Source organism: Cervus elaphus, chromosome 13 (genome assembly GCF_910594005.1).
Source record: "Cervus elaphus chromosome 13, mCerEla1.1, whole genome shotgun sequence".
Lineage (NCBI taxonomy): Eukaryota > Metazoa > Chordata > Mammalia > Artiodactyla > Cervidae > Cervus > Cervus elaphus.
Genome location: NC_057827.1, coordinates 31651859 through 31677414, shown reverse-complemented (window position 1 = coordinate 31677414; position 25556 = coordinate 31651859). Strand labels below are relative to the sequence as shown.

General features: G+C 45.5%; 1 protein-coding gene across 1 annotated transcript in view; it reads left to right on the top strand.

Moving 5' to 3' along the window:
• FAM189A1 (family with sequence similarity 189 member A1) overlaps nt 1–25556 on the top strand; it is a 245153-nt gene that overhangs the window by 102338 nt on the left and 117259 nt on the right. The window contains exon 2 of the mRNA XM_043922074.1: nt 13384–13440. Within this exon, the coding sequence (XP_043778009.1) occupies nt 13384–13440 (57 nt within the window). The remainder of the gene's footprint in view (nt 1–13383; nt 13441–25556) is intronic.

Below are 25556 nucleotides of genomic sequence, written 5' to 3'. Positions count from 1 at the left end.
TAGCTCCATCACAGAACGCTGAGCTGAGCTCCCTGTGTTATGCAGCAGTTTCCCACGAGCTATCTATTTTACACATGACAGTGTATTCATGTCAGTGCTACTCTCTCAGTTCATCCCACTGTCACCTTACCCCTCTGTCCACATGTCCGTTCTCTTTACATCTGTGCAAATAGGTTCATCAGTACCACTTCTCTCTCAAATCCATATATATGTGTTAATATATGACATTTGTTTTTCTCTTTCTGACTGACTTCACTCTGTTTGACTGTATCTAGGTCTATCCACACATCTTTACATGGCCCAATTTCATTCTTTTTATGGGTGAGTAATATTCTGTTGTATATATGTACCACATCTTCTCTATCTATTCCTCTGTCGATGGACATCTAGGTTGCTTCCATGTCCTGGCTGTTGTAAATAGCGGTGCAGTGAACACTGGGGTATATGTGCCTTTTTGGATGATGTCTTTTTCTAGCACTTTCCAGGAGACCCATAAGGGAGAGAGGCCAGGAGAAGGGTTTTAAATGCAAAGAGAAAGTGAGAGTGAGTTATTGCAGGAAGGATGGTGTGTTGGGGAGCAGGGAGGGGATAGGGAGCTTGGGGGAGGGGATAAGGGAGCTCCTGTTGAAGGGTGGCTGTGGGGGTCTGGTGGGGGTCTGCTGGGGCAGCCTAGGCAAGAGAGTGTTCTGGAAAGGCAGGAATGGGACAATGAGGGTGGAAGGGGATTCCCTGAACTTAGCGATCCCAAGTCCACTGCTGACCAGATGTGGGAGTTCTGAAGGAGAGATGCAGGGCCAGTCACAGGAAGGGCGGTGACACTGGGGATGGATGCTCAGTCACTCAGTTGTGTCCTACCCTTTGCGACCCCGTGGGCTATTGCCCACCAGGCTCCTCTGTCCATGGGATTCTCCAGGCAAGAATACTGAGTGGGTTGCCATTCTGTCCTCCAGGGGATCTTCCTGACCCAGGGATGGAAGCTGTGTTTCTCTTCTGCATTGGCAGGTGGGTTCTTGACCCACTGAGCCACCTGGGGATGGAAGGAGATGTCATCAGGGGTGTTGGCCCTCTTGGGACGTCACTGCATCTGCCCAGAGCTTTCCCTCCATTCCACCAGCACAGCACAGCTGGCCAAGTCCCCCAGCCTGTGCTTGGGATCCTTGAAGGGTCTAAACCCATGAGTGGGTGTCAGCCATGAATGAGGGCCAGGGGCCTTGGTGGGATCCCAGGGTCCCGGTGAGAGTGAGCTCAGCTGGACGGTCATCAGTGGGGGTGGTCCTCACATACACGCATGTGATGGTCAGCAGCACAAGGAGCACTTCTGGTGGCCTCTCACAGAATCCTAAGTCCCCTTGCCTCTTCTTCCCGCCCCTCCCCCCCCCCGTCCTCACCAAGTTCCAGGACAGGAGACTCTCTTGGCCCCCAGGTCTCTGGTGCGTCCTGAGTGGCGAGAAGGGCCAGGGTTGGCCCCAAGGCAGAGGGGCACCTGGAGGCATCCGCCCAGGTCCTAAGGAGGGCAGCCTGCGGGCCCCGCAGTGGACAGGTGTGGGCAGCAGAGGGCGCTGTGAGGGGCAATTGCGAGTGTCCAGGAATTCAGAGATCCTGCAGGGTCCAGTCCACTGGCTGCAGAGGCAGGAGTTCCAAGAAGGGTGCATGCTCGGGGTGGGGTTGACTGAAAAGGATTTGGGAGCACAGCCTCTTGCCCTGGGAAAACCCAGGCCAAGGCACCTTGAAGGCACAGTACTGGGTTGTGGAGTTTGCACAAATAGCATGTATGGTTTATAACATTAGCACAGTGGCCTTTATTCATAATCATCTGGAAACAGAGGAGCAATTTATCTGCCAGACAGGCTTGCGTCCTATTGTAATTCCAGTGGATTCAAAAGTTGATGTGAATCTGTGAATTTGCTTGCATAATTATACTCTGATAGCTTTTCATTACATGTAATGCGATTTTAATGGAATTAATGTTCTGTATCAACAAATACATTGTTTTTATTGTTGTGTAAAGAGGATAATCTGTTCTAAAAGAAGAGAATCAATATGATTTGTAAATGGTTCATGTTACTGTTCTTCAGTCCCTAAGTCGTGTCCAACTCTTTGCAACCCGGTGGACTGCAGTACACCAGGCTTCCCTGTCCTTCACCATCTCCTGGAGTTTGCTCAAACTCATATCCATTGAGTCAGTGATGCCATCTAACCATCTCACCCTCTGTCACCTCTTTCTCCTCCTGCCCTCAATCTTTCCCAGCGTCAGGGTCTGATGGTTCATAAAATACTCTTTGCCAGACTAGGCGATGTAACTGCCCACTTGGTGTTTTCTTTCCCACTTGGGCTGAGAGAAACAAGGGGTCAGGAGGGTCAAGCATGCATTGGAAGTTGCATTTATGTCTTAAATTCTCATCATTCTTCATCACAGAGGGGTAGCCCACATGGAACTGCCCATGGCCACCTGGCTGACGCCTCACTTGGGAGACCAGGCCTTCCTGCTCTACACACATACCTGTGAGTCTGCGTTGGGCCCCCACACAGTGCTGGGATCCTGATTTCCTGCCCCCTTCACTCAGTCATAAGACCACAGAGACCTTGACATATCTTGTAATCAAAGGGCCCAAAAGTGTAAGTGCTGGACTTTGGCCCCACCCACTTGTCCGACCTGAGGAAGAGGACGTGGCAGGGGTTACCTCCCACTTACATGGGTATACCCCGGCCCTCCACCACTGCCCCAAGAAGGCAGAAGCAGCCATGGTTAGCCTGAGTTTCAATAAAGTGTTTTCTGTCTTCTGTATAAAACATGGTTTTGAAATAACGTGGAGGGAGTTAGAATCCCACTTTCGGGAGATAATCACAGGTGTCTTGGGATTTGGTGCTGGCTTCTGTGTGTTTGCATGTCAGCATGTGTATTTATTTACTTAATAGAAGGGAAATTCATCCCCCCTCCCAACCATTATGTAGCCTGCTTTTCCTTTTCTTCTTTTGCATTTATGTGCTGTGAAATTTTCTGAGTGGCACTAAATGTTCTTCCATAACGAGACTTAACAGCAACACTTGGGAAGGACCTGAAAGACAAGCAGTGCCCTCTTGCCAAAAACCCAGATTGGTTCCCATTTTCAGAATGAAAAATAATACTTTGATTAGTACCTGGAATTCTTAGAAGAGGAATTACAGGCTCAAACTGCATGCATGAGTGAGTGATTGAGTGAAAGTCGCTCAGTTGTGTCCAGCTCTTTGTGACCCCATGGACTGTAGCCCACCAGGCTCCTCTGTCCATGGGATTCTCCAGGCAAGTATACTGAAGTGTGTTGCCATTTCCTCCTCCAGGGGATCTTCCTGACCCAGGGATTGAACCTGGGTCTCCCACATTGCAGGCAGATTCTTTACCATATGAACCACCAGGGAAGCCCAACTGTATGCAAAGCTTAAAATATTCCTGACATAATTCATGCGTAGGTTAAAATCATCGTCACCAGCAGTTACATACTTAAAAGCTGGCATTCTTTCTCCTCTTCCCTAATCCAGTTTCTCATCATTAGGTTTCTTGTCTTTCCTTCCATAGAATTGTTTCTGTATGTACCAGCATCCACTCCTTTCTGTTTACACAAATGGGATTTGTTCTCTACCCATTGGGCTGTGTCTTGTCGGTTATTTATCTCTGACAGCATCTCACAACAGCAAGCACGGAGCTACCTCAAATGTCATAATGCGTGTATTCATGTTATATATAAATATCAAGCTTTATTGAACTAACCCTTTATATTAACCCACTGGTTACATGTTTCTGCAGTGGCACGTCTCCGGCATGTGCTGCCAGAGCTAAATTGGGCTCAGGGGGCTAAATTGCCATCACTGAGCATGAGTATGTGCACTTTCTAGTTTGAGAGGTTTATGAAATTGCCTCAAGGGAGGCTACATCAAATTATACCAACATCCATAATGTTCAAGAGGAACTCTCCCCCACCCTCCATTCTGTCCTTGGCACCACTGGGTTCAATCAAACTTCACCAAAAATTATTGGCAGTCTGACTGATAAAAATGTTTATCTTTTGGCTTGCTCTGAAAAAAATCGGAGTAGCCTTAAGCATCCATTTATATGTTTATTGTCCATTAAAAATGTGAATTTCCTATTCTGAATCCTTTGCCATTTTTTCCAGTTGAGTAGTTCCTTTTTCTTATTAATGTAACTGATCTCTGTGAACTGAGAAGCCCTTTGTTTACTGAGCATATTATAAAATATCATTGTGTAATTGTAATTGGTCTCCATGTGTAATTGGTCTCCAATTATATATTCTTCTTAAACCACAGAAATGACAGAAATGATATGGACCTAACAGAAATGGTATGAACCTAACAGAAGCAGAAGATATTAAGAAGAGGTGGCAAGAATACACAGAAGAACTGTACAAAGAAGATCTTCACAACCCAGATAATCATGATGGGGTGATCGTTCACTCAGAGCCAGACATCCTGGAATGCGAAGTCAAGTGGGCCTTAGGAAGCATCACTACAAACAAAACTAGGGAGGTGATGGAATTCCAGTTGTGTTATTTCAAATCCTAAAAGATGATGCTGTGAAAGTGCTGCACTCACTATGCCAGCAAATTTGGAAAACTCAGCAGTGGCCACAGGACTGGAAAAGGTCCGTTTTCATTCCAATCCCAAAGAAAGGCAATGCCAAAGAATGCTCAAACTACTGCACAATTGCACTCATCTCACACACTAGCAAAGTAATGCTCAAAATTCTCCAAGCCAAACTTCAACAGTACATGAACCGTGAACTTCCAGATGTTCAAGCTGGATTTAGAAAAGGCAGAGGAAGCAGAGATCAAACTGCCAACATCCGCTGTATCATAGAAAAAGCAAGAGAATGCCAGAAAAACATCTACTTCTGCCTTATTGACTATGCCAAAGCCTTTGACTGTGTGGATCACAACCAACTGTGGAAAATTCTGAAAGAGATGGGAATACCAGACCAACTGACCTGCCTCCTGAGAAATCTGTATGCAGGTGAGGAAGCAACAGTTAGAACTGGACATGGAACAACAAACTGGTTCCAAATCAGGAAAGGAGTACGTCAAGGCTGTATATTGTCACCCTGATTATTTAACTTCTATGCAGAGGACATGAGAAATGCTGGGCTGGATGAAGCACAAGCTGGAATCAAGATTGCTGGGAGAAATATCAACAACCTCAGATACGCAGATGACACCACCCTTATGGCAGAAAGCAAAGAAGAAATAAAGAGTCTCTTGATGAAAGTAAAAGAGGAGAGTGAAAATGATGGCTTAAAGCTTAACATTCAGAAAACGAAGATCATGGCATCTGGTCCCATCACTTCATGGGAAATAGATGGGGAAGCAATGGAAACAGTGAGAGACTTTATTTTTGGGGGCTCCACAATCACTGCAGATGATGACTACAGCCATGGAATTAAAAGATGCTTACTCCTTGGAAGAGAAGTTATGACCAATCTAGGCAGCGTATTGAAAAGCAGAAGCCTTACTTTACCAACAAAGATCCATCTAATCAAAGCTGTGGTTTCTCAAGTAGCCATGTATGGATGTGAGAGTTGGACTGTAAAGAAAGCTGAGTGCTGAAGAATTGATGCTTTTGAACTGTGGTGTTGGAGAAGACTCTTGAGAGTCCCTTGGACTGCAAGGAGATCCAACCAGTCCATCCTAAAGGATATCAGTCCTGAATATTCATTGGAAGGACTGATGCTGAAACTGAAACTCCAAATCTTTGTCCACCTCATGTGAAGAACTGACTCATTTGAAAAGACCTTGATGCTGGGAAAGATTGAAGGCGGGAAGAGAAGGGGACGACAGAGGATGAGATGGTTGGATGACATCACCGACTCAATGGACATGAGTTTGAGTAAACTCTGGGAATTGGTGATGGACAGGGCAGGACCTTGTGTGCTGCGGTTCATGGGGTTGCAAAATGTTGGACATGACTGAGCAACTGAATTGAACTGAAACCACAGATATGTTGATTGGCTCTTGCCATGATGATGCTACATAAAGAAGCACCCGGAAGTCCATGGTTAGCATTTGCCTAGTTTCTTTTCTTTTTAAGGTTTTGCAGGTCAACCAGGGCCCCCACTTTGAGCTGGAGGATCCTGGTTGGGTTTAGGTCTGTGCTATTTTCGATGCACATGTTTAATAGCTGGCCAGCAGGGAAATTAGTCATTTGGAAAATAGCTGAAAAAACTATTCAGAATGGAATACTGAGCAACACTGGTGTGGAAGAGGTGAAAGAAGAAGTAAGGGATTGGAGGATGAAGTAGGAAGGATCAGGGTGTGGCTGTCGGAGTCCCTGACAGAATGTAGAAGAGATGATATTTGAAGAGATGTTGGCTAAAAATCTCCAAACTAATGAGAAACATAAATGTACAGATTCAGAAGCATGTGCATGCATGCTCAGTCACTTCAGTCGTGCCTGATTCTTTGTGACCCCATGGACTGTAACCCACCAGGCTCCTCTCTCCTTGGAATTCTCCAGGCAAGAATACTGGAGTTGTTCGCCATCCCCTCCACCAGGGGATCTTCCCAACCCAGGGATCGAACCCACAGCTCTTGTTTCTTCTGCATTGGCAGGCGGGTACTTTGCCACTACTCCACCTGGGAGGCACCTTCAGGACATAGTACATCTCAAAGAGGATTATAAAACAAAAACGGCACATATAGACATACCATGCAAAAACCTCAGGACCCCCAAGGGCAGGGAGACAGCTTTAAAAATCTTCAGAGAGAGCAGTAGCAGCTCTCAAGGACCAGCAGTGTGACAGCAGCCAACTCCTTGATGGCAACGGCGGAAGCCCGAAAGTCGAGTAACATCTTCAAACTCTTCAGAGCAGAAACTGTCCAGCTAGGATTGTGTATCCGGCTAAACTATTTTCCAAGTATGAGGTCAAGTAAGAAATCTACAGATAAACAAAAAAAAAAAAAAAAGAGGATTTGCCACTAAAAGATCTGCACTAAATCAATTTATAAATTCAGGGTTCCTAACTGTTGGCAGAGCAGTCTCTGGAAGCCTTTGGAGCCCTTCTCAGAATGAGGGTTTTAAATTCATGAAATAAAATACATAGGATTACAAAATATTATTTAAAAATACTTTTAAATTATTTTAAGAAGTGTCATAATAATATATGTGCTCATTTACTAACTAATGGCATAAGAAACTCTAGTACTAGGTCTAGTAACTACCCTAATTTCAGAGTAAATAGCACCAGTGAAGGCTGCATCTTATGGGCAGAGGCGAGACACGTGAATTTGGTACCCTGGGGTGGTTCAAGTGGTAAAGAACCTGCCTGCCTATGCAGGAGATGCAAGAGACAAGGATCCCTTGGTCAGGAAGATCCCCTGGAGAAGGGAATGGCTTATTCACACCAGTGTTCTTGCCTGGGAAATCCCATGGACAGAGGAGCCTGGTGGGCTACAGTCCATGGAGTCGCAGAGAGTCAGATAGGACTGCGCCTGCACGTGCATGCATGCATGCACGCACACACACACACAGAGGAGCTGATTTGCATCTAGGAGACACATATTGCAGCAGAACATGTGGTGTGTATCTCAGCTCTGATTTTCTTTTGACTTGTGAGTTATTTATAATATTTATATGATGCTACACTTTTTTTCTTACACGGGGCAACTTTGTCATCGACTGACAGCTTTGCTTATTTGGTGGCTCACTGTTAAAGAACTCAACTGCCAGTGCAGGGTGTATAAGAGACACGGGTTCAATCCCTGGGTCAGGAAGATTCCTCTGGAGGCAGAAATGGCAACCCACTCCAGTATTCTTGCCTGGGGAATCCCATGGACAGAGGAGCCTGGCAGGCTACAGTCTATGGGATCGCAAAGAGTCAGACACAACTTAGCAATTGGGCACCCATGCTTGGGCAGCTCAGAATACTATCTGTACCCTTATTGCAACAGGTCTTTCTCCAGACATGTGAATGATGGCTTTTTAGTGGTAAATCTGTATCACTTGTAGCTGTTGGGCAGCCAGCCATATGTTTTGTGAAATAGTTTAATTGGCTCTCAGGTCTGCATTCTGGAAGGACTTGCTTCACTACCTGAAATGTCACATTACCATTTGCCTCTGAACCTGATTGGAAGATCTGGAGGAAGTTCCTGATTTTAGGCAGCAAAGGAACTTTTTAGTCTTCCAGACAAGATGTAAAGGCCTCATTTATTCCCGGGCTTCATGTCCCGGGTCAGCACCAGTCAAACAGGAGGACTTCTACTCTGAAGATGCTGCTTCTTCTCATGGTCTCATCTCCCTTCTCATTACTCTCAACAGCAGAAAGTTCTTTCTAATTTTATCTCTCCTCTCTTAGCTGGGTGAGGAAGTGGAGAAGAGAGCCAGTTGGCGTCCGTCCTCACAGCACCTCGCAGGTGCTGGGAGAGTTAACCCTCCTCTCTGAGCAGCTTCATGTCTCTCATAGTTTCCTCGGCTTTGCTTTCACAGCTACTCAATTGTCTGTTCCTCTTCTCTGACCCTGTTCAGTGTCGCTGTAAACCGCAGACTGCTAATAAGAATCCTGGCAATTTAAATGGGACAGGGGTTACAGGAGGTGTGGTGGTTTCAGGCCAGCTAGATGCAGGATACTGTTCCTCACAGGAGTGGGATGAAGTAAACCTGCAAAAGTACTGAGACGGCAGAGCACTATCCTGCCTGTTACTGGGACTGAGCAAACAGTAGTTCAAGCTAAGACCAGCAGAGATATGGTTTCCTCCCCCCTTTCCACTCCCCCCATTGCTATGGGGATGGGAACAGCCATTCTCAGGGAGGGGGAGGCTAGCATCTGCTCTTGGAAAGTCTCCTCCCCACTCCAGTGTGCCCCCCGCCCTTATTAGAGCTGGTGCCGGTATTTCTGTATCAGAGAGCAGAGACATCCGCTCCTCCTGGGAGCAGACACAGAAGGAGAGGGGATGTTTAGGGAAAAAACAGCATCCTACCCTGGATGTGTTTGTTTTTGTTGTTGTTCAGTTTCTCAGTCATGTCTCACTTTTGCAGCCCCTTGGACTGCAGCACTCCAGGCTTCGCTGTCCTTCACCATCTCCCAAAGTTTGCTAAAAACTCATGTTCATTGGATGTGTTAGTGTATTAGTAAGGTCGGGCTGGAGTAACAAAATACAGAAATAATGCCATTTGCAGCAATATGGATTGACCTGGAAATTGTCATACTGAGTGAAGTAAGTCAGACAAAGATAAATGTCATATGATCTCACTTATATGTAGAACAAAAAAAATAATGCAAATTAACTTATTTACACAGCAGAAACACACCTACAGATAGCAAAACCAAACTTTTTGTTACCAAAGAGGAAAAATCCGGGGTCGGGGGTGCACGTTGCTGGAGGAATAAATTAGGAGTTTGGGATTAATATGTATACACTACTATATATAAAATAGGGAATCAACAAGGACCTACTGGTAAAACACAGGGAACTCTACTCAATATACTGTAATAATCTATATAGGAAAAATTCTGAAAAAGAATGGATATTTGTATGTGTGTGTGTGTTAGTCACTCAGTTGTGACTGAGTCTTTGTGACCCCATGGACTGTAGCTCCCAAGGTTCCTCTGTCCTTGGGATTCTCCAAGCAAGAATACTGGAGTGGGTTGCCTTTCCCTTCTCCAGGGGATCTCCCTGACCCAGGGATTGAACCCGCATCTTTTACATCTGCCTGTATTGGCAGGCAGGTTCTTTACCCTCTGAGCCACTAGGGAAGTCGGATATGTGTATATGTACAATTAAATCACTTTGTTGTATACCTGAAACTAACATAATATTGTAAATGAACTATGTTTCATTGTTTTAGTCACTTCAGTTGTGTCTGACTCTTTGTGACCCCATTGACTGTATCCTACCAGGCTCCTCAGTCCATGGGATTTCCCAGGCAATAATACTGTTGTGGGTTGCCATTTCCTTCTCCAAAATCAGCTATGCCCCAACATAAAACAAAGATTAAATAAAAAATATCATAGACCGGGTCAACTAAACAGAAATGTATTTTCCTGTAGTTCTGGAGGTGGGAAGTCTGTGATCAAGATACTGCTATGGTCAGGTTCTGTGGACGGCAGGCCCTTTTCCTGGTTTGTAGACAGTTCACTTCTCTGTGCCTCATGTGGCCTTTCCACGGTATGTACATGTGGAGAGAGATCCTTTCCTTCTCTTTGTGTAATCCTGCTGTGCCATCATGAGGCCCCAGCCTAACCCTGATCACCTCCTGAAGGTCCTACCTCCAGGTACCAGCACCTTGTGGGTTAGGACTTGACCATATGGGTTTGGGGAGACACAGACATTCAGTCAATAATAATTCATTTTCTTCTGCAGAGCAAATTACCACAAACTTCACAGCTTAACATGACACCCATTTATCATCTCACAGATCTCTAGGGTCAGGAGTCTGGACATGGCGTAGCAGGATCACCTGGCCAGGGTCCCACAAGGCTGCAGTCAGGGTGTTACCAGGACAACATTATTTCAGGATGCTGTCCCTGGGGAGGGTCATGGGATAGCACACCTTACTTACACTCAAGGGGACGGCATTACACAAAGTCAGCATCTGCCTGCCTCACTCCATGTGGTGGTTTTATTCTTTGCCTTTGTATAGGGGCTTGGATCCATTCCTAATTATAGTTATTAATGACATTCAGAAATGTAAATTATACTGACTAAGCCAAATTGTTCATGTTTGCTGGAAGTAAAATTACTTGAGTATATTTGTGAGAATGATAACTTCACTACGGGGACTTCTGGTTGTCCAGTGTCTAAGACTCAGTGCTTCAGATGCAGGGGGCCCAAGTTTGATCCCTGATTAGGAAACTAGACCCCACATGCCACAGCTAAGAGTTTGCATGCTGCAACAAAGACCCCCTTTACTGCAGCCATGACCTGGCACAGCCAAATAAATGAAAAAATGACTTCATGATGAAGATAGGAAAAGCTGAGAATTTTTACTGTGGCCTAAAATAAGTGCTGTTAATTTCCTTTGTGTTTAGAAACCTTTGCTCTTTGGAAGGCCGGTAACATCCTTGTTGTAAGTGGGCTAGTCACTGTAGAGATTTGATAGTTTCGGCAGCTTCATCTTAGAAGATGAAGGAGTTCTGTCTTCACATATCCGAGAGGTCTTGAGGGGTCTTGGGTGGTTGGAGAGTTCAGTGGGGCCCCTAGGTTCATTTGAATTCCTGGGCCCTTCCTGGGTGAGTAGGTATTGGGCCGTGTCTCAGAGGACAGGCGAGATTTCACCTATTAGAATTTAGAATGGGAAGGAGAAGGCAGAGCTTAAGTGGACATCTTCTGGGAGATGGTCGGAGAACATTCAGCCTCCCTCCAGGCTCAGTCTGGTCATAGTCAGTGTTGTCATGAAGGGCAGACAGAGGGTACTCTGGAGGTCCCATCCTGGGGGGAATGGTGGGGTCAGAGCCGGGCCCCCAGAGCTTGGTCATCATCTGAGGGAAGAGAAAGGGTTGGGGCTGAGGCAGGGGGCCAGCAACAGGAGGGGAGTGCTGAGTGTGGAGGGGAGATAGCCCACAGGGGTTCCCTTTGAGAAATGCTGTGACTTTGGTGCCCACAATGACCAGGACAGGAGTGGAGGGTCCCTTTGGGAGTGATTGTGGGGAATCAGGCACCAGACTATGTGGGATTATCTGGTCCAGCCAGGAAGGTGACGTGCACCTGGTGGAGACATCCAGCAAGGCTCCTGTGAGTGGGGGGCAGAGGTAGGTAAGTGGCGGAGTGCCCCCATCCAGGTAGGTGAATCCTGAAAGCCAGTGCAGGCAGAGGGGAGAGGTGTTGAGAGGAAAAGCAGACCCAGCCTCAGAACAGAGGGTCCTACCATGGCTAAGATGAGGATGGCAGGGTTGGCAGAAATGTGGACACTCCAGAAGAAGGTTGGAGGTGGAGATAAGAGGTCAGGGTCTGTGCTGTTGGGCATGGAGTGACAGTGAGTCTCAGCAGCGTGCCCTTAGCAGGAATGCCAGCTTAACCATCAGAACGTGACCTGGGGGAGTCGTGTGTCCATGGAGGAGGACGCATTGGGCACCAGAGCAGGTTCTGAGAGGTGGAGTGTGGGGCGAGAAGGGAAGTAAGCGGCTTCAGAAGCACGTGGAGAGGCGTGATGGAGACCTGGCCTGGGAGAGTCTGGGGTACAGCAGCCCGCAGTTCTGTGATGGAGGGGGCTGGGCTGGGGCATCACGGAATGAGGAGGTTCAGAGGTGGGAACACGGCTGTCGGTAATGTTTGCAGCATCGGCTGTGTGTGGAAGCCGCGTGTGCACTGCAGAGAGGAGGCAGATATGACAGGCTTGGGAGCAGCGCACGCTGAAGCTCTTTAGTTCATCCTTATCTGTGTGTGTGGTTAAGGTTTAATGTTTTTCATGTGAGACCACTGTTCTGGGTGTTGCTGGATGTCTGAAACCAGCGTGGCGCTCGGTGGATGCCTGGAGGCTACTGGACATGAGACTTGGTTCTGCTCTGTGCCAAGGTGCCGGGGGTGAACTGGGCTCTGTCAACAGTGGGACCTTGTGGGTCCATTCAGTTGCGTGTTCTCCTCCGAGCCTGGGGCTCAGTCCTTTTGAAATTCTAGGGGTCAAGTGCATCCTGGCCCCTCCAGCCTGGCCCAGGTCCTCCATGGAAAGTCAAGGAGGGACAGCCCATTTGTCCCATTTGGTGACCCCCCTGAAGGCAGATTGCAGTGGGTGAAGAGCAGCTGTGTCTCCATGATCTGGTGGCCTTTCCTGGACATAAGGAGACTGAGAATGTGGACAGCGGGGAGCGTGGGTCTAATGTGGGCCTGGGGGGCAGCCCAGGAAAAAGGTGGGCCAGGAGCCGAGAATGATTCTCCTGAGAGGTAGCAGACATAGGGGAGCCTGGGTGGATGGGGGGCTGCGGGGGATGTCCTGAGGGGACATGCTTGGTGGGTCAGGGGGCCAGAGAATGGGCGGGGCCAGGGGCAGGCAGCTCAGAGCCACGGTGAGAAGTATGGGAGTCTTCTTGGTGGGCAGGAGTGAAGAGGAGGCCCCTGCAGGGGCAGGGGCCCAGGTAAGGGAGGGCAGATTGGGCCTGCGGGCTTCCATGCGGGTGGCAGATGACCAGAGAGTGGGGACCTCACCACCATCCCCAAAGCAGTGTGTCCGGTGCTCTGTGTGATGCTGAATCACACGGCACATGTCTCTCAGGACTTGAGGAGAAGACGGGAGGCTCGATCAGAAAGCCTGTCTGCTCTCCACGTCCCTGTGAGCCGGTCACCTCAAGCCCTGAGTGGTGGCCTCAGGCATGACTGTAGGAGGGATGAACCCTCCACCATGACCGCTCCGCCCGTGCTGTGCTCCAGACAAGTCTCCTGGCGGCTCCTCATGGCCTGTTCTCTCTTCCAGGTGCTGCTGTCAGGCCTCATCGGCGTCGTCTCCTGGAAGCGGCCCCTGTCCCTCGTGGTAAGTGGCATCTTGTCTCGTGTGGCCCCGGAGCCATGAGTGCTTTCAAGGCATCGGCCTCCCGCCAGCCAGCCTCCCGCCTCTGCAGGTGCTCGCTCATGGACTGTCCTCTTCTTGTTTGTCTGTGTTGTCGTGCCTTCTTGGAGGACATGTCACCAACACGGGCATTTTAAAGAGTGCGGACACAGGTGCTGTCTCCAAACGGGTAAACACGCTCGCACACATAGATGTGATCACATGGCCAGACATAGCTCATCCGAGTTCCAGAAATGTTACCTTTCTGCATGTCTTGGTGATTGTGAAACTCTGCATGGTGATCATATTTATTTGCACAGGTGTTTCTTTGAATGAAAGAAGGAAGGAAGAGGTGCCCCTGGAGCCCTGTCTCAAGGGGGCTGGGGCCTTGTGCTGGGGCGGGGGTGTGCTACACCGGAGGTGGGACAAGGATGATGGTTTTTCCCTCTGCAAAGTACCCAGAGCGAATTTCTGTCTATTGATCTGTGTGTGTGCGCTTCTCGGCATGCGCATTAATGTATTTATGTCTCCACATCAGGACTAAGCGAAGAGGTTTTCCGGCTTTTGATGGATTGTGAAAAAGACGGCCTCCTCTTTTGTAGTAATCAATTATTTAAAATCTCTTCTTTAAGTGATTAGACTTGGAGATAATGACATGTACTAAATATTAATGGAAATAGGAAAAAAGCCCACAAATCTTTTCTTTGTAAACACCTCCTCCTCTGTGAGAGGAACCATTAATCACATCCTGAAAAGGCATTGGGAGGGAGGGGTGCTTTCCTTCTGGGGGCCTCCTCTCCTACAGAATATCGAGAAATTTCCTTTAAATTTTTATTTTGACATTTTCAGATATGTGCCCAAGTAGAAAGACTATATAAGGAACCCTGTATACCCCAGTCCATCTCAACAGCATCGACACTGGCTGGTCCTATTTCATCCAGGCCCTTTGCTGGATTATTTTCAAGTCAGTCTCAGCTTGTATACTGAGATGCTAATGCTTTTGTGCAAAGGGAGGTGGCGGCAGACACTGGGTCAGGGGGCCGTGCTGTGGGTCCCCTTCAGGGACACAGGGACAGCCTGCCCAGCCCTTCTGACCAGTCCCCATTGTATGAACAGAGTAAACCCTCTGCCTGGCCTCTGAACAGAGGAAAGCTGGCCTCCTTCAGGTGGGCATAGGGGATGGGAGGAAGGCCCATCCCACCCCATCACCACCCTCATGCCCACCCCAGCCCCGCCTGGGGACAGAGCTTCTCACAGGACTTGGCATCTCACTGTGAAGGATGCATGTTCTGCGGGCTCCTGAAGAGTCAGGACTCCTCGTGCAGGTGGCTGGGGTATGTCCTGGGGGCAGGTCAGCAGCAGTAGGGTGGGTCTGGGGGCCTCGTCCCAGGAGGGTGGCCCTGGTGGGAGCAGCCACAGCTGAACCTTCCAGATGCTGGCTCTGCTGTCTTGTGGGTCCAGCTGCTTTCCAAGTAGCTGAGGAGGAAGGAAGATGCCCCTAGTTTGACCACTTCACCAACTCAAGGATATAAGGGATTGGATTAGGGTGGTACCAACTGCTGTCACAGACCCCAGGCTTTCAGTGTTTTAATGCCATGCATATCTGCCTCCTGCTCCAGTCCGGAGGGGCCTCCCAAGCAGCAGGTTGTTCCTCCCACACAGTGATTCAGAGACCCCACTGGCTTCTGCCAGGGGCCCTATACTCTCCAGACTGTGGAGTCCCCTGCATTTCAGTGAAGGGGAGAGGATGGTGGAGAACCATGTGCTTCTTGACTTCCCTGGCCTGAAAGGGACTCATGCTTGCATGGCACACCATGGGGGTGTGGAGGGGCGGGGAGGCTTGTCACAGAGCCCAGGGGGCATCTGGCTGGGGAGAAAGCTGGAAAAGATGGTCCCTCCCTGGACAGGTCCCTCCCAGAGGCACCCGCGTCGTGGAGGGAGGGTAAAGTCTTGGTGGAGAGCGTACTGTCTCTGCTATAAGGACACTCATCTATCTGTTGACCAGGGCGATGAAATCTCTTGATTTATTAGCAAAAAAAACCTCACTCTCTGAACCATGAGCATTGACGTGATCTTAGCCCTTCTCCCTGCCCAGCCTCACCCCGAAAACCTGTACACTCTGGGATTCCTGTGTGTGGTCCCCAACTGACACTTCCTCCCAGACCCCTTTGGCCTCTGCCCAGCCACTCATTAGGGCTCGCTTGTTGCTGCCCCCTGGAAGCCCTCCTTCCCCCCAGGATGTGGGGGTTCCCCTCCTCCAAGCGTCTGGATCCAAGCCCCGCATTGTGCTCCATGACATGTAGGGCCCATCCTTAAAATACTGTTAACAGGGACCACACACCAGACATTTCCTACGTGCTAAGCCCTGCATGGGAGGGATACCGGAGCTTGTCCACAGTGTCCCTGTGAGTACGATACTGTTTTTATCTCCATCTTCCAGAAAAAAAGGAAGACTTAGAAAGGTAAATGCCTTGCCTAGAGTCTCAGCTCAAAAATCCTGAAGTCTTGATTTAAATGATTCATTTTTTTAAGAGTTATTTTTATCAAGGTGACATTGGTTTATAGCATCATATAAGTTTCATGTGAACTTTATATTTGTACTTCCATGTACATTGCAGCGTGCCAGTCACCAACAACCTAGTTTCCATCCATCGCCACAAAGGTAATAATCTGCTTACCCTCTCTTCTGCCCTCCAGCCAGCCCCTGGAGTAACTGATGCACTGTGGGGAGTAGGGGGCTTCTGTTGGGGAAAAGGCTAGGCGGGGGCTACAGGCTGGCTGACAGGGTGGGAAGGAGTCCGCCCTTCCCAGCTGATGCCTGTTATGCGGGGAGAGGAAGATGTTTTGACTTTCTGCCATCATTTCTTCTGTGACTTTCTGCCATTGCATCTTCTAGGAGCCTTTTCCAAATGCTGAAGCCTCACGGGCGCTTCACCAGTTGTGTGTGTGTGTGTTCACATGGCTTTTTTCCACATTCGTTTTTTTCAATGTGATGAGTGTCTCCTATGATTGAGATAATTGTTTCCTTACATCAAACCATAAAAGGTTTCTCATTGTGCTAGATTCCAATTAGGATTCAGATTATATAGCTCTGATTAGCTCATTTTTTCAGAGATTCAGTGATATGTCTTGTGATTGCTTATATATCAATGCTGGAAACAGTCTCACACATAATCACAGGCATTATAGGAGCCCCCCCCCCATCCCACCCCCATCCACTGTCCCACTTTACATGGTTTCAATTACCCATCCTCAACTGCAGTCAAAGATATTAGATTCCAGAAAGAAACAATTCAGAAGTTTCCAATTTCAAGCTGTTTTGACTATGGTGATGAAATCCTGAGCCTTGCCCTTGGGATGTGTATTGTCCGTTTGTCCAGCCAGTCTCGCCTGTCCATCACTCTGCAGCTGTCTGGGTTATTATGGACTGTCATAGTATGTCGGTGCTGTGTTCCAGTGACCCTGGAATGGTGACCATTTTACTTAATGATGGCCCCAAAGCTCAAGAGTAGTGATGCCAACAATTGGATACTCCAGAGAGAAGCCATAACTTCCTTCTTTTAAGTGAAAAGGTAAAAGTGCTAGACTTCTTAGGGAAAGAAAAAGCGTCTGCCAAATTTGCCAAGATCCACAGTAAGAACAGATCATATTCTATCTGTGAAATTGTGAAGAAGGAAAGAGAAATTCATGCTACTTTTGCTATCACACCTCAAACTGCAAAAGTTATGGCCACAGTGCATGATGAGTGCTTAGCTAAGAAGGAAAAGGCATTAAATTTGTACAGTAAGACATTCGAGAGAGACCACATTCACATAAATTTTATTACAGTACATTAATATAACTATTCCATTTTATTATTAGTTATTATTGTTAACCTCTTACCATGCTTGACTTTTAAAGTAAGCTTTATCACAAGTGTATAGTGATATACGGGCTTCCCTGGTGGCTCAGTGATAAAGAATCCGCCTGCAGTGCGGGCAGGTTCGATCCCTGGATCAGGAAGATCCCCTGGAGGAGGGCATGGCAACCCACTCCAGTAGTCTTGCCTGGAGAATCCCATGGACAGAGGAGCCTGGAGGGCTACAGTCCATGGAGTCGCAAAGAGTCCACAACTGAAGTGAATCAGCACACATGCAGGCATAGTGTTATATATAGGATTTGGTACTGTCTGCCACATCAGGTGTCTACCTGAGGTCTTGAGATGTATTTCTTTCAGATAAGAGGGGAATGCTATATACTTAATAAAAAACGAGCTTGAGTGGGTAGTATTGACCTGGCTACTAGTCTGCTTGTAATAACTAATACTATTGAGAAGCTAATAATCTTGAGTTAAAAACATTTTTAGAATTTGTTTTTATAAGTAACAAATTACACTTTAGTACAGTCCTGGGTGTTTGTTGGAAGGACTGATGCTGAAGCTGAAACTCCAGTACTTTGGCCACCTCATGCGAAGAGTTGACTTATTGGAAAAGACCCTCATGCTGGGAGGGATTGGGGCAGGAAGAGAAGGGGACGACAGAGGATGAGATGGCTGGATGGCATCGCTGACTCGATGGGCATGAGTTTGAGTAAACTCCGGGAGCTGGTGATGGACAGGGAGGCCTGGCGTGCTGTGATTCGTGGGGTCGCAAAGAGTCGGACATGACTGAGCAACTGAACTGAACTGAACAGTTCTTAAAAGTAAATTAGACATATTTTGAAAACTAATAATCTGTAGGAATATGAGTGCCGTATCTAGACTGATGTGTTTAGTACTGTTTACATTTTATGTTACAGTGATTGAAGAGTCTAGCTTTTTAATCTACTCCAATAATGATTTAGCTTTATTGCTAAATTGTTTCAGCCCCAGTAGGAATGTGTATTACTAGATTAGGGTTCAGTCCGAGAGGCAGAGCCTCCAGGAGGTCTGTGAGTCTGACTCCTCGGGCCCTGCTCTGGCCCCACTACTTGTCTCGAAACATGCAAATACCAAGGAATTGGAAGTGGATGATAAATGAGCTTCAGCCGGCATGAGGGTTTCTCTCTCTCTCTTCATTGCTATGGTGATTATTTTCCAGTGAAGGAAAGCTTAAAATATGTTAACTTCTTTTTTAAAGTATCTTTCAATTTTTATACTAGAAACAGTATTTCCTGCTGTGCCCATTAGAAATTCAGTCCTGGGCTCACTGCAGATTTGTAAGTTTGGCCATATTTTGTGGGGAAAAAAATGTATGAATCACTTTAACCTTTAATATGAATTATAGGAAGCCTGTAGGGCTTTCTTTCAAGCCCATTGAATTGAGCACAAATATAACTTTAATATGCTATTTAAAAATGTAGATGAATTAAAGGTTAACGTGTTTAATATAAATGTATTTGGAGTCATCATTTATTCAGAAAATTCACTATAAATCCACTTTGGGGCTTTCTCACAGTCAAGATCATGACCTTTTGAATACAGTCAGGAGAATGTATTTTGCTCAATCACATTAAAGATAAAGCCTTCATTCGTTGGTGCTGAGGACAAGAGGAAGTAGAGTATACCCATATTTATAAGGCAGTATTTTACTCTGCTAATAAAGCAGCTGAAGAATCTAAAGCTCCTATGTTGTTTATGAAAATAGACTAGCACACTTGTCTTTAAATTTATTAATGGTATTAAATTTAATCAGGGGAAGATAAGTCTAACCAGAAAGCTGAGACTGAAATGAACTAATTAAATTATAGCATACTGAAACTACTCAAGGCCAAGTGAAATTAGAAATAGTCATTGCAAAAAATCATTTTTATTAAAACATGACATTTGTTTAAATCACTTCTTCAGTTCAGTTCAGTCACTCAATTGTGTCCAACTCTTTGCGACCCCATAGACTGCAGCATACCACGCTTCCCTGTCCATCACCAACTCCCAGAGCTTGCTCAGACTCATGTCCATCAAGTCAGTGAGGCCATCCAACCATCTCACCCACTGCCGTACCCTTCTCCTGCCTTCAGTCTTTTCCAGCATCACTGTCTTTTCCAGTGAGTCAGTTCTTTGCATCAGGTGGCGAAAGTATTGGAGCTTCAGCTTTAGCATCAGTTCTTCCAATGAATATTCAGGACTGATTTCCTTTAGGATGACTGGTTTGATTTCCTTGCAGTCCAAGGAACTCCCAAGGTGAGATCATGATATCAAGAGTCCTCTCCAACACCACAGTTCAAAAGCATTAATTCTTCAGTGGTCAGCTTTCTTATGGTCCAACTGTCACATCCATAACGTGACTACTGGAATAATCACAGCTTTGACTAGACGGACCTTTGTCAGCAAAGTAATGTCTCTGCTTTTTAATATTCCAAGCCCAAGAAAGTAAAGTCTCTCACTGTTTTCATGGTTTCCCCAATTACTTACCATGAAGTGATGGGACTGTGGTGTTGGAGAAGACTCTTGAGAGTCCCTTGGACTGCAAGGAGATCCAACCAGTCAATCCTAAAGGAAATCAGTCCTGAATACTCAATACTTTGTGCCCCTGATGCAAAGAACTGATTCATTGGAAAAGACTCTTATGCTGGGAAAGATTGAAAACAGGAGGAGAAGGGGATGAGAGAGGAGGAGATGGTTGGATGGCATCGCCGACTCGATGGACATGAGTTTGAGCAAGCTCCAGGAGTTGGTGATGGAAGGGAAGCCTGGTGTGCTGCAGTCTGTGGGGTAGCAGAGTTGGACACAACTGAGCGACTGAACTGAACTGAACAGATGGGACTGGATGCCATGATCTTCGTTTTTTGAATGTTGAGTTTTAAGCCAGCTTTTTCACTCTCTTCTTTCACTTTCATCACAAGGCTTTTTAGTTCCTCCTTGCTTTCTGCCATTAAGGGTGGTACCATCTGCATATCTGAGGTAATTGATAGTTCTCCTGTCAGTCTTGATTCCAGCTTGTGATTCATCCAGCCTGGCATTTTGCCTGATGTACTCTGCAAATATAAGTTAAGCAGGGTGACAATATATAGTCTTTTTCTTTCTTTCTTTTTTTTTTCAATATACAGTCTTGACGTACTCCTTTCCCAGTTTTGAACCAGTCCATTGTTCTATGTCCGGTTCTAGCTGTTGCTTCTTGACCTGCATACAGATTTTTCAGGAGGCAGGTAAGGTGGTCTGGTATTCCCATCTCTTGAAGAATTTTCCACAGTTTGTTGTGATCCACACAGTCAAAGGCTTTAGCGTAGCCAATGAAGCAGAAGTAGATGTTTTTCTGGAATTTTCTTGCTTTTTCTATGATCCAGTGGATGTTGGCAATTTGATCTCTGGTTCCTCTGCCTTTTCTAAATCCAGCTTGGACATCTGGAAGTTCTTGGTTCATGTACTGTTGAAGCCTGGCTTGGAGAATTTTGAGCATTACTTTGCTAGTGTGTGAGATGAGTGCAATTGTGTGGTAGTTTGAAAATTCTTTGGCATTGCCTTTCTTTGGGATTGGAATGAAAACTGACCTTTTCCAGTTCTATGGCCACTTCTGGGTTTTCCAAATTTGCTGGCATATTGAGTGCAGCACTTTCACAGCATCATCTTCTAGGATTCTAAGTAACTCAACTGGAATTCCATCACCTCGACTAGCTTTGTTTGTAGTGATGCTTCCTAAGTCCCACTTGACTTCACACTCCAGAATGTCTGGCTCTAGGTGAGTGATCATACCATCGTGGTTATCTGGGTCATTAAGATCTTTTTTTGTGTAGTTCTCATGTATTTTTGCCATCTCTTCTTAATATCTTCTGCTTCTGTTAGGTCCGTACCATATCTGTCCTTTATTGTGCCCATATTTGCCTGAAATCACTTTCTAGTGCAAATTATTTTGATCCATCAGACACATTCTTTTTTTTTTTCCATTATGGTTTATCACAGGATATATTAATAGAATATAGTTCCCTGTACTATACAGTAGGACCTTGTTGTTATCCATTCTAGATATAATAGTTTGCATCTGTTAATCCCAAACTCCCAAACCTTCTCTCCCTCATGGTCCTCCCCCTTAGCAACCGCAAGTCTGCTCTTTATGTCTGTGAATCTCTTTTTATTTTGTAGAAAGGCTCATTTGTGTCCTATTTTAGATTCCACATATAGGTGATACCATGCGGTGATACCATCTTTGTCTGACTTACTTCATTTAATATGATAATCTCTACTTATATCCATTTTGCTGCAAATAGCATTATTTCATTCTTTTTAATGGCTGAGTAATATTTCATTGTGTATATATACCATATCTTCTTTATCAATTCATCTGTTAATGGGCACTTAGATTGCTCCCATGTGTTGACTATTGTAAATAGTGCTGCTGTGAACATTAGGGCACATGTATTTTTCGAATTATAGTTTCCCTAGATATTTGCCCAGGAATGGGATTGCCAGATCATATGGTACCTCTATTTTTAGTTTTTTCAAGAATCTCCATACTGTTCTCCATAGTGACTGCAGCAATTTTCATTCCCACCAACAGTGTATGAAGGTTCCCTTTTCTCCACACCCTCTCCAGCATTCGTTATTTGTAGAGTTTTTAGTGATGACCATTCTGACTGATGTGAAGTGATGCCTCATTGCAGTTTTGATTTGCATTTCTCTAATAGTTAGCAATGTTAACCATCTTTTTATGCACCTATTGGCCATCTGTACATCTTCGTTGGAGAAATGCATCAGACACATTCTTAATTAAAAATGTAATAAAACTTACTTTTTGAAAGAGACAGTGAGCTTGGATAGGAAGATTAGAAACAAGGTAGGCAGAGATACCTAATAAGGTTCTTGAATGCTTGACAGCATAATGAATTAAATGCATCATTTCAAACTGCACCTGGAAACAACTGTAGTAGACTTTTCCCTGGTAACAAGGAAACCACCCAAGCTGTATGTAGTGTGTGTGTGTATGTGTGTGTTCTTAGTTGCTATGTTGTGTCCGACTCTTTGTGATCCCATGGACTATAGGGGTCACCTCCAAATGACTCCAAATGACTGTTGAGAATCTTCTCAGAAAGAGTGAACTCTTACTAGTCTTGGAAATGTTACTTTCTCCCGATAGGGCAGGGATCAGACAGCAGCAGGTTTGTTGGAAGAGCACTGAGGACATGGGCCATTCAGGAACTTGTGGGTGGCAGGCTTCCATCTGCAGGGGTCCCCATGCCTGCCTTGGGGGGAGTCCTAGACCCTTTCTGTGTATCTCTACATATGGCTGGGGGCTTCCACAATGGCTCAGCAGATAAAGAATCTGCCTGCAATGCAGGAGATGCAGGTTTGATCCCTGGGTTGGGGAGATCCCCTGGAGGAGGAAATGGCAACCCACTCCAGTATTGCCTGGGAAATCCTTTGGACAGAGGAGCCTGGTGGGCTATAGTCCATGGGGTCGCAAAGAGTCGGACACGACCTAGCAACTAAGAACACACACATACACAAGTGCACACACACACACACACACACACACACACACACACACTACATATAGCTTGGGTGGTTTCCTTGTAAGCTACATGCACTTTCAGTCGCTTCAGATGTGTCCAACTCTTTGCAGTCCCATGGAATGTATCCTGCCAGGCTCCTCTGTCCATGGGATACTCCAGGCAAGACTACTGGAATGGGTTGTCATTTCCTTCTTCATTGTAACCCACATCCAGTAGTGGTTAATATGTCTTGAGGGGAGTTGTAGGTAGCTGGACCCTCAGACCATAGTCAATGTCTTGATTATGATAAGACACTTAGTAGGCCAGCTTTTGGACCAGCACAGTTTGAAGATGTCCCCAGAAGAGTTTGTCCCACTGTGGAGGCTTGGTTATGTCTTTCCTGGTGACTTTCAGGAGATGACCTTTATATGTGTCACCTTGGGCTGATTCTGACTTGTAACTGATTCCTTATCGTGTCTGTCCGGGACACATAAGAGATGTGGTCAGCACATAGGAGGTCACAGAACTGTCCAGTGATGAGGCTCAGAGCCTGTGGTTGCAGTAAAATACCTCGTGCAAGCCATGGGGACTGTGCAAGGAGTCAGACACAAAGAAGCACAAGGTGATGGTCTTGCCTTCAAGTTTAGATTCTAGGACCTTTGCTGGTGGTCCAGTGGTTAAGAACCCACCTTGCAGTACAGGGGACATGAGTTCGATCCCTGCTCTAGGAAGATCCCACGTGCCACGGGGCAACTAAGCCCCACAACTGCTGAAGCCTGCTCACCTAGAGCCTGTGCTCCACAACAAGAGAAGCCACCAAAATGAGAAGCCCATGCACCTCAACTAGAGAAAAGCTGTGCACAGCAATGAAGACCCAGCACACCACAAACAGCTAAATAAATAAATTTTTAAATTATTTTTAAAAAAGCATCTGTAGTTCACAGGAAATGGAGGATGTCCTGTTCAGTCCCTTCTTGACAAGAACTGTCTGATGTCCACGTTAGAAATTCCTGCCACCTCTAAAGGGCCTCCTCCCTAATGGACTTATTCTGCCCCCGGGGTCTTCATGGTCTCCTAATAGAAAAAAGTCGTTAAGGGGGAAAAAATCTAATATGCTGAGGTAGCTGTAATATAAGAAAAGTAATAAATGAAGTGTCACTACATTCCAGACGCATATTCTTTCAGAAAGAAGGCAATTACTGTTATAAAGATACAGCGTTAGAAAAATTACGGCGGCTGAGAAGTATGTGGTGTGTCTGTCGGAGGCACAGTTAATTTTAAAAGTATTACCAAGCATACAAATCATGAGAAGAAAACGCTGAACCACATTAATTGAAAGTGAATTTAATATGCAATTCTAAGGAAGTATCTCCACTTACCCAGCTTTAAAAAATTGTTACGCATAGGCTATTAGTTATCAGATTTTCTTTCAAATGTCCAGCCTCTTTTAATGAAGAATATTACTCATGGACTTTATCTCTGATCCCTGAATAATTTTATGTGGTTACAGTAAGTGATGGTAATATTAGAACACCTATATTTTACCCTGATTTTTATGTGTGTTGAATCAAATTGCTGTAGGTTTCAATTTGTATTAAGATATAGAGATTCTGATTGGGAATGAGAAAAAGACTTAGAGGTTTCAAATTTAATTGTTTTGCTCTTCACTTTATGTGGTTCAGCAATTGGTTAGAAAAATGGATTGCTATTGATTTCAAATAGCACTGTATAGGCAGTATTATCTAATGACTAGCAGAAGTTTTTAAAAATCAGTTGCATTGATTACTTGAAGATTGACTTTAGGAAGAAATTGTCTACCTGTCTTATATGTGTGGCATCATCACCAAACACAGGTCTCAGTGGTGCCTTTTGCCCCCCGCTGTGCCGTAGCAAACTGAAAAATGCAGGGACACGACTAAAAAATAACCCGAGCTCTGCCTCCCCCCACCCCTCACCTAGCCACTGTCAGGCTCATCTTGTCTTCATGTACAAACAGCCTTTCACTTCATGATCCACGTGAATATCCTCCACTACAGCTGTGCCTCTGTCAGCTTCTTATTTCCATCACTTCTGACTCTATTTGGATTTTACACCCTGAAATATATTGGTGTTCATTATTTGTGGATCACAATATCTGCTAATATAAACTGGTCTTGTCCCAATTTAATGTTTTATTTTCTTGAATTCTGTTTCATCTAAAATTGAAGCACCAAAGTTATTTTCCTTTTGATCAAATTTACCTGATATCTTTCCCTTCATTTTTACTTTAATTTCTCTGTGACATTTTTTTTTTTAGATATGACTTATACAAATCAGTCTGTCTAAACAAGGTTAACTATTTATTGTGAAATCTCTTATTTATTTGTGAATTATTTGTTATTCTTTTGATCTTTCTGTTTTTAAGTGTTTGCCTGCACTCCTGATTTTTATGTTGTGTTTTTTCTAAAAAAAAAAAATATTTTGTGCTTTCAGTGTGGTTTACTTTATGCAAATATTTAAAAGGTAAACAGCTATTTTTTTTTATTCTACTGGCAGTTGCATTTAAAATATTTTTTCATTTAAGTGGTGAGATATTTATTAAATATTAACATTGATTTATTAATAAATAAAATGTATTGAATGTAATTAAAACTGAATTTATGACCATGCAATGGAATGTGAGGGAAGCTGTGAAACATAACTGTCTCGAACATAAGAAAACCTGAGTTGCCCAGGTTGGGGCC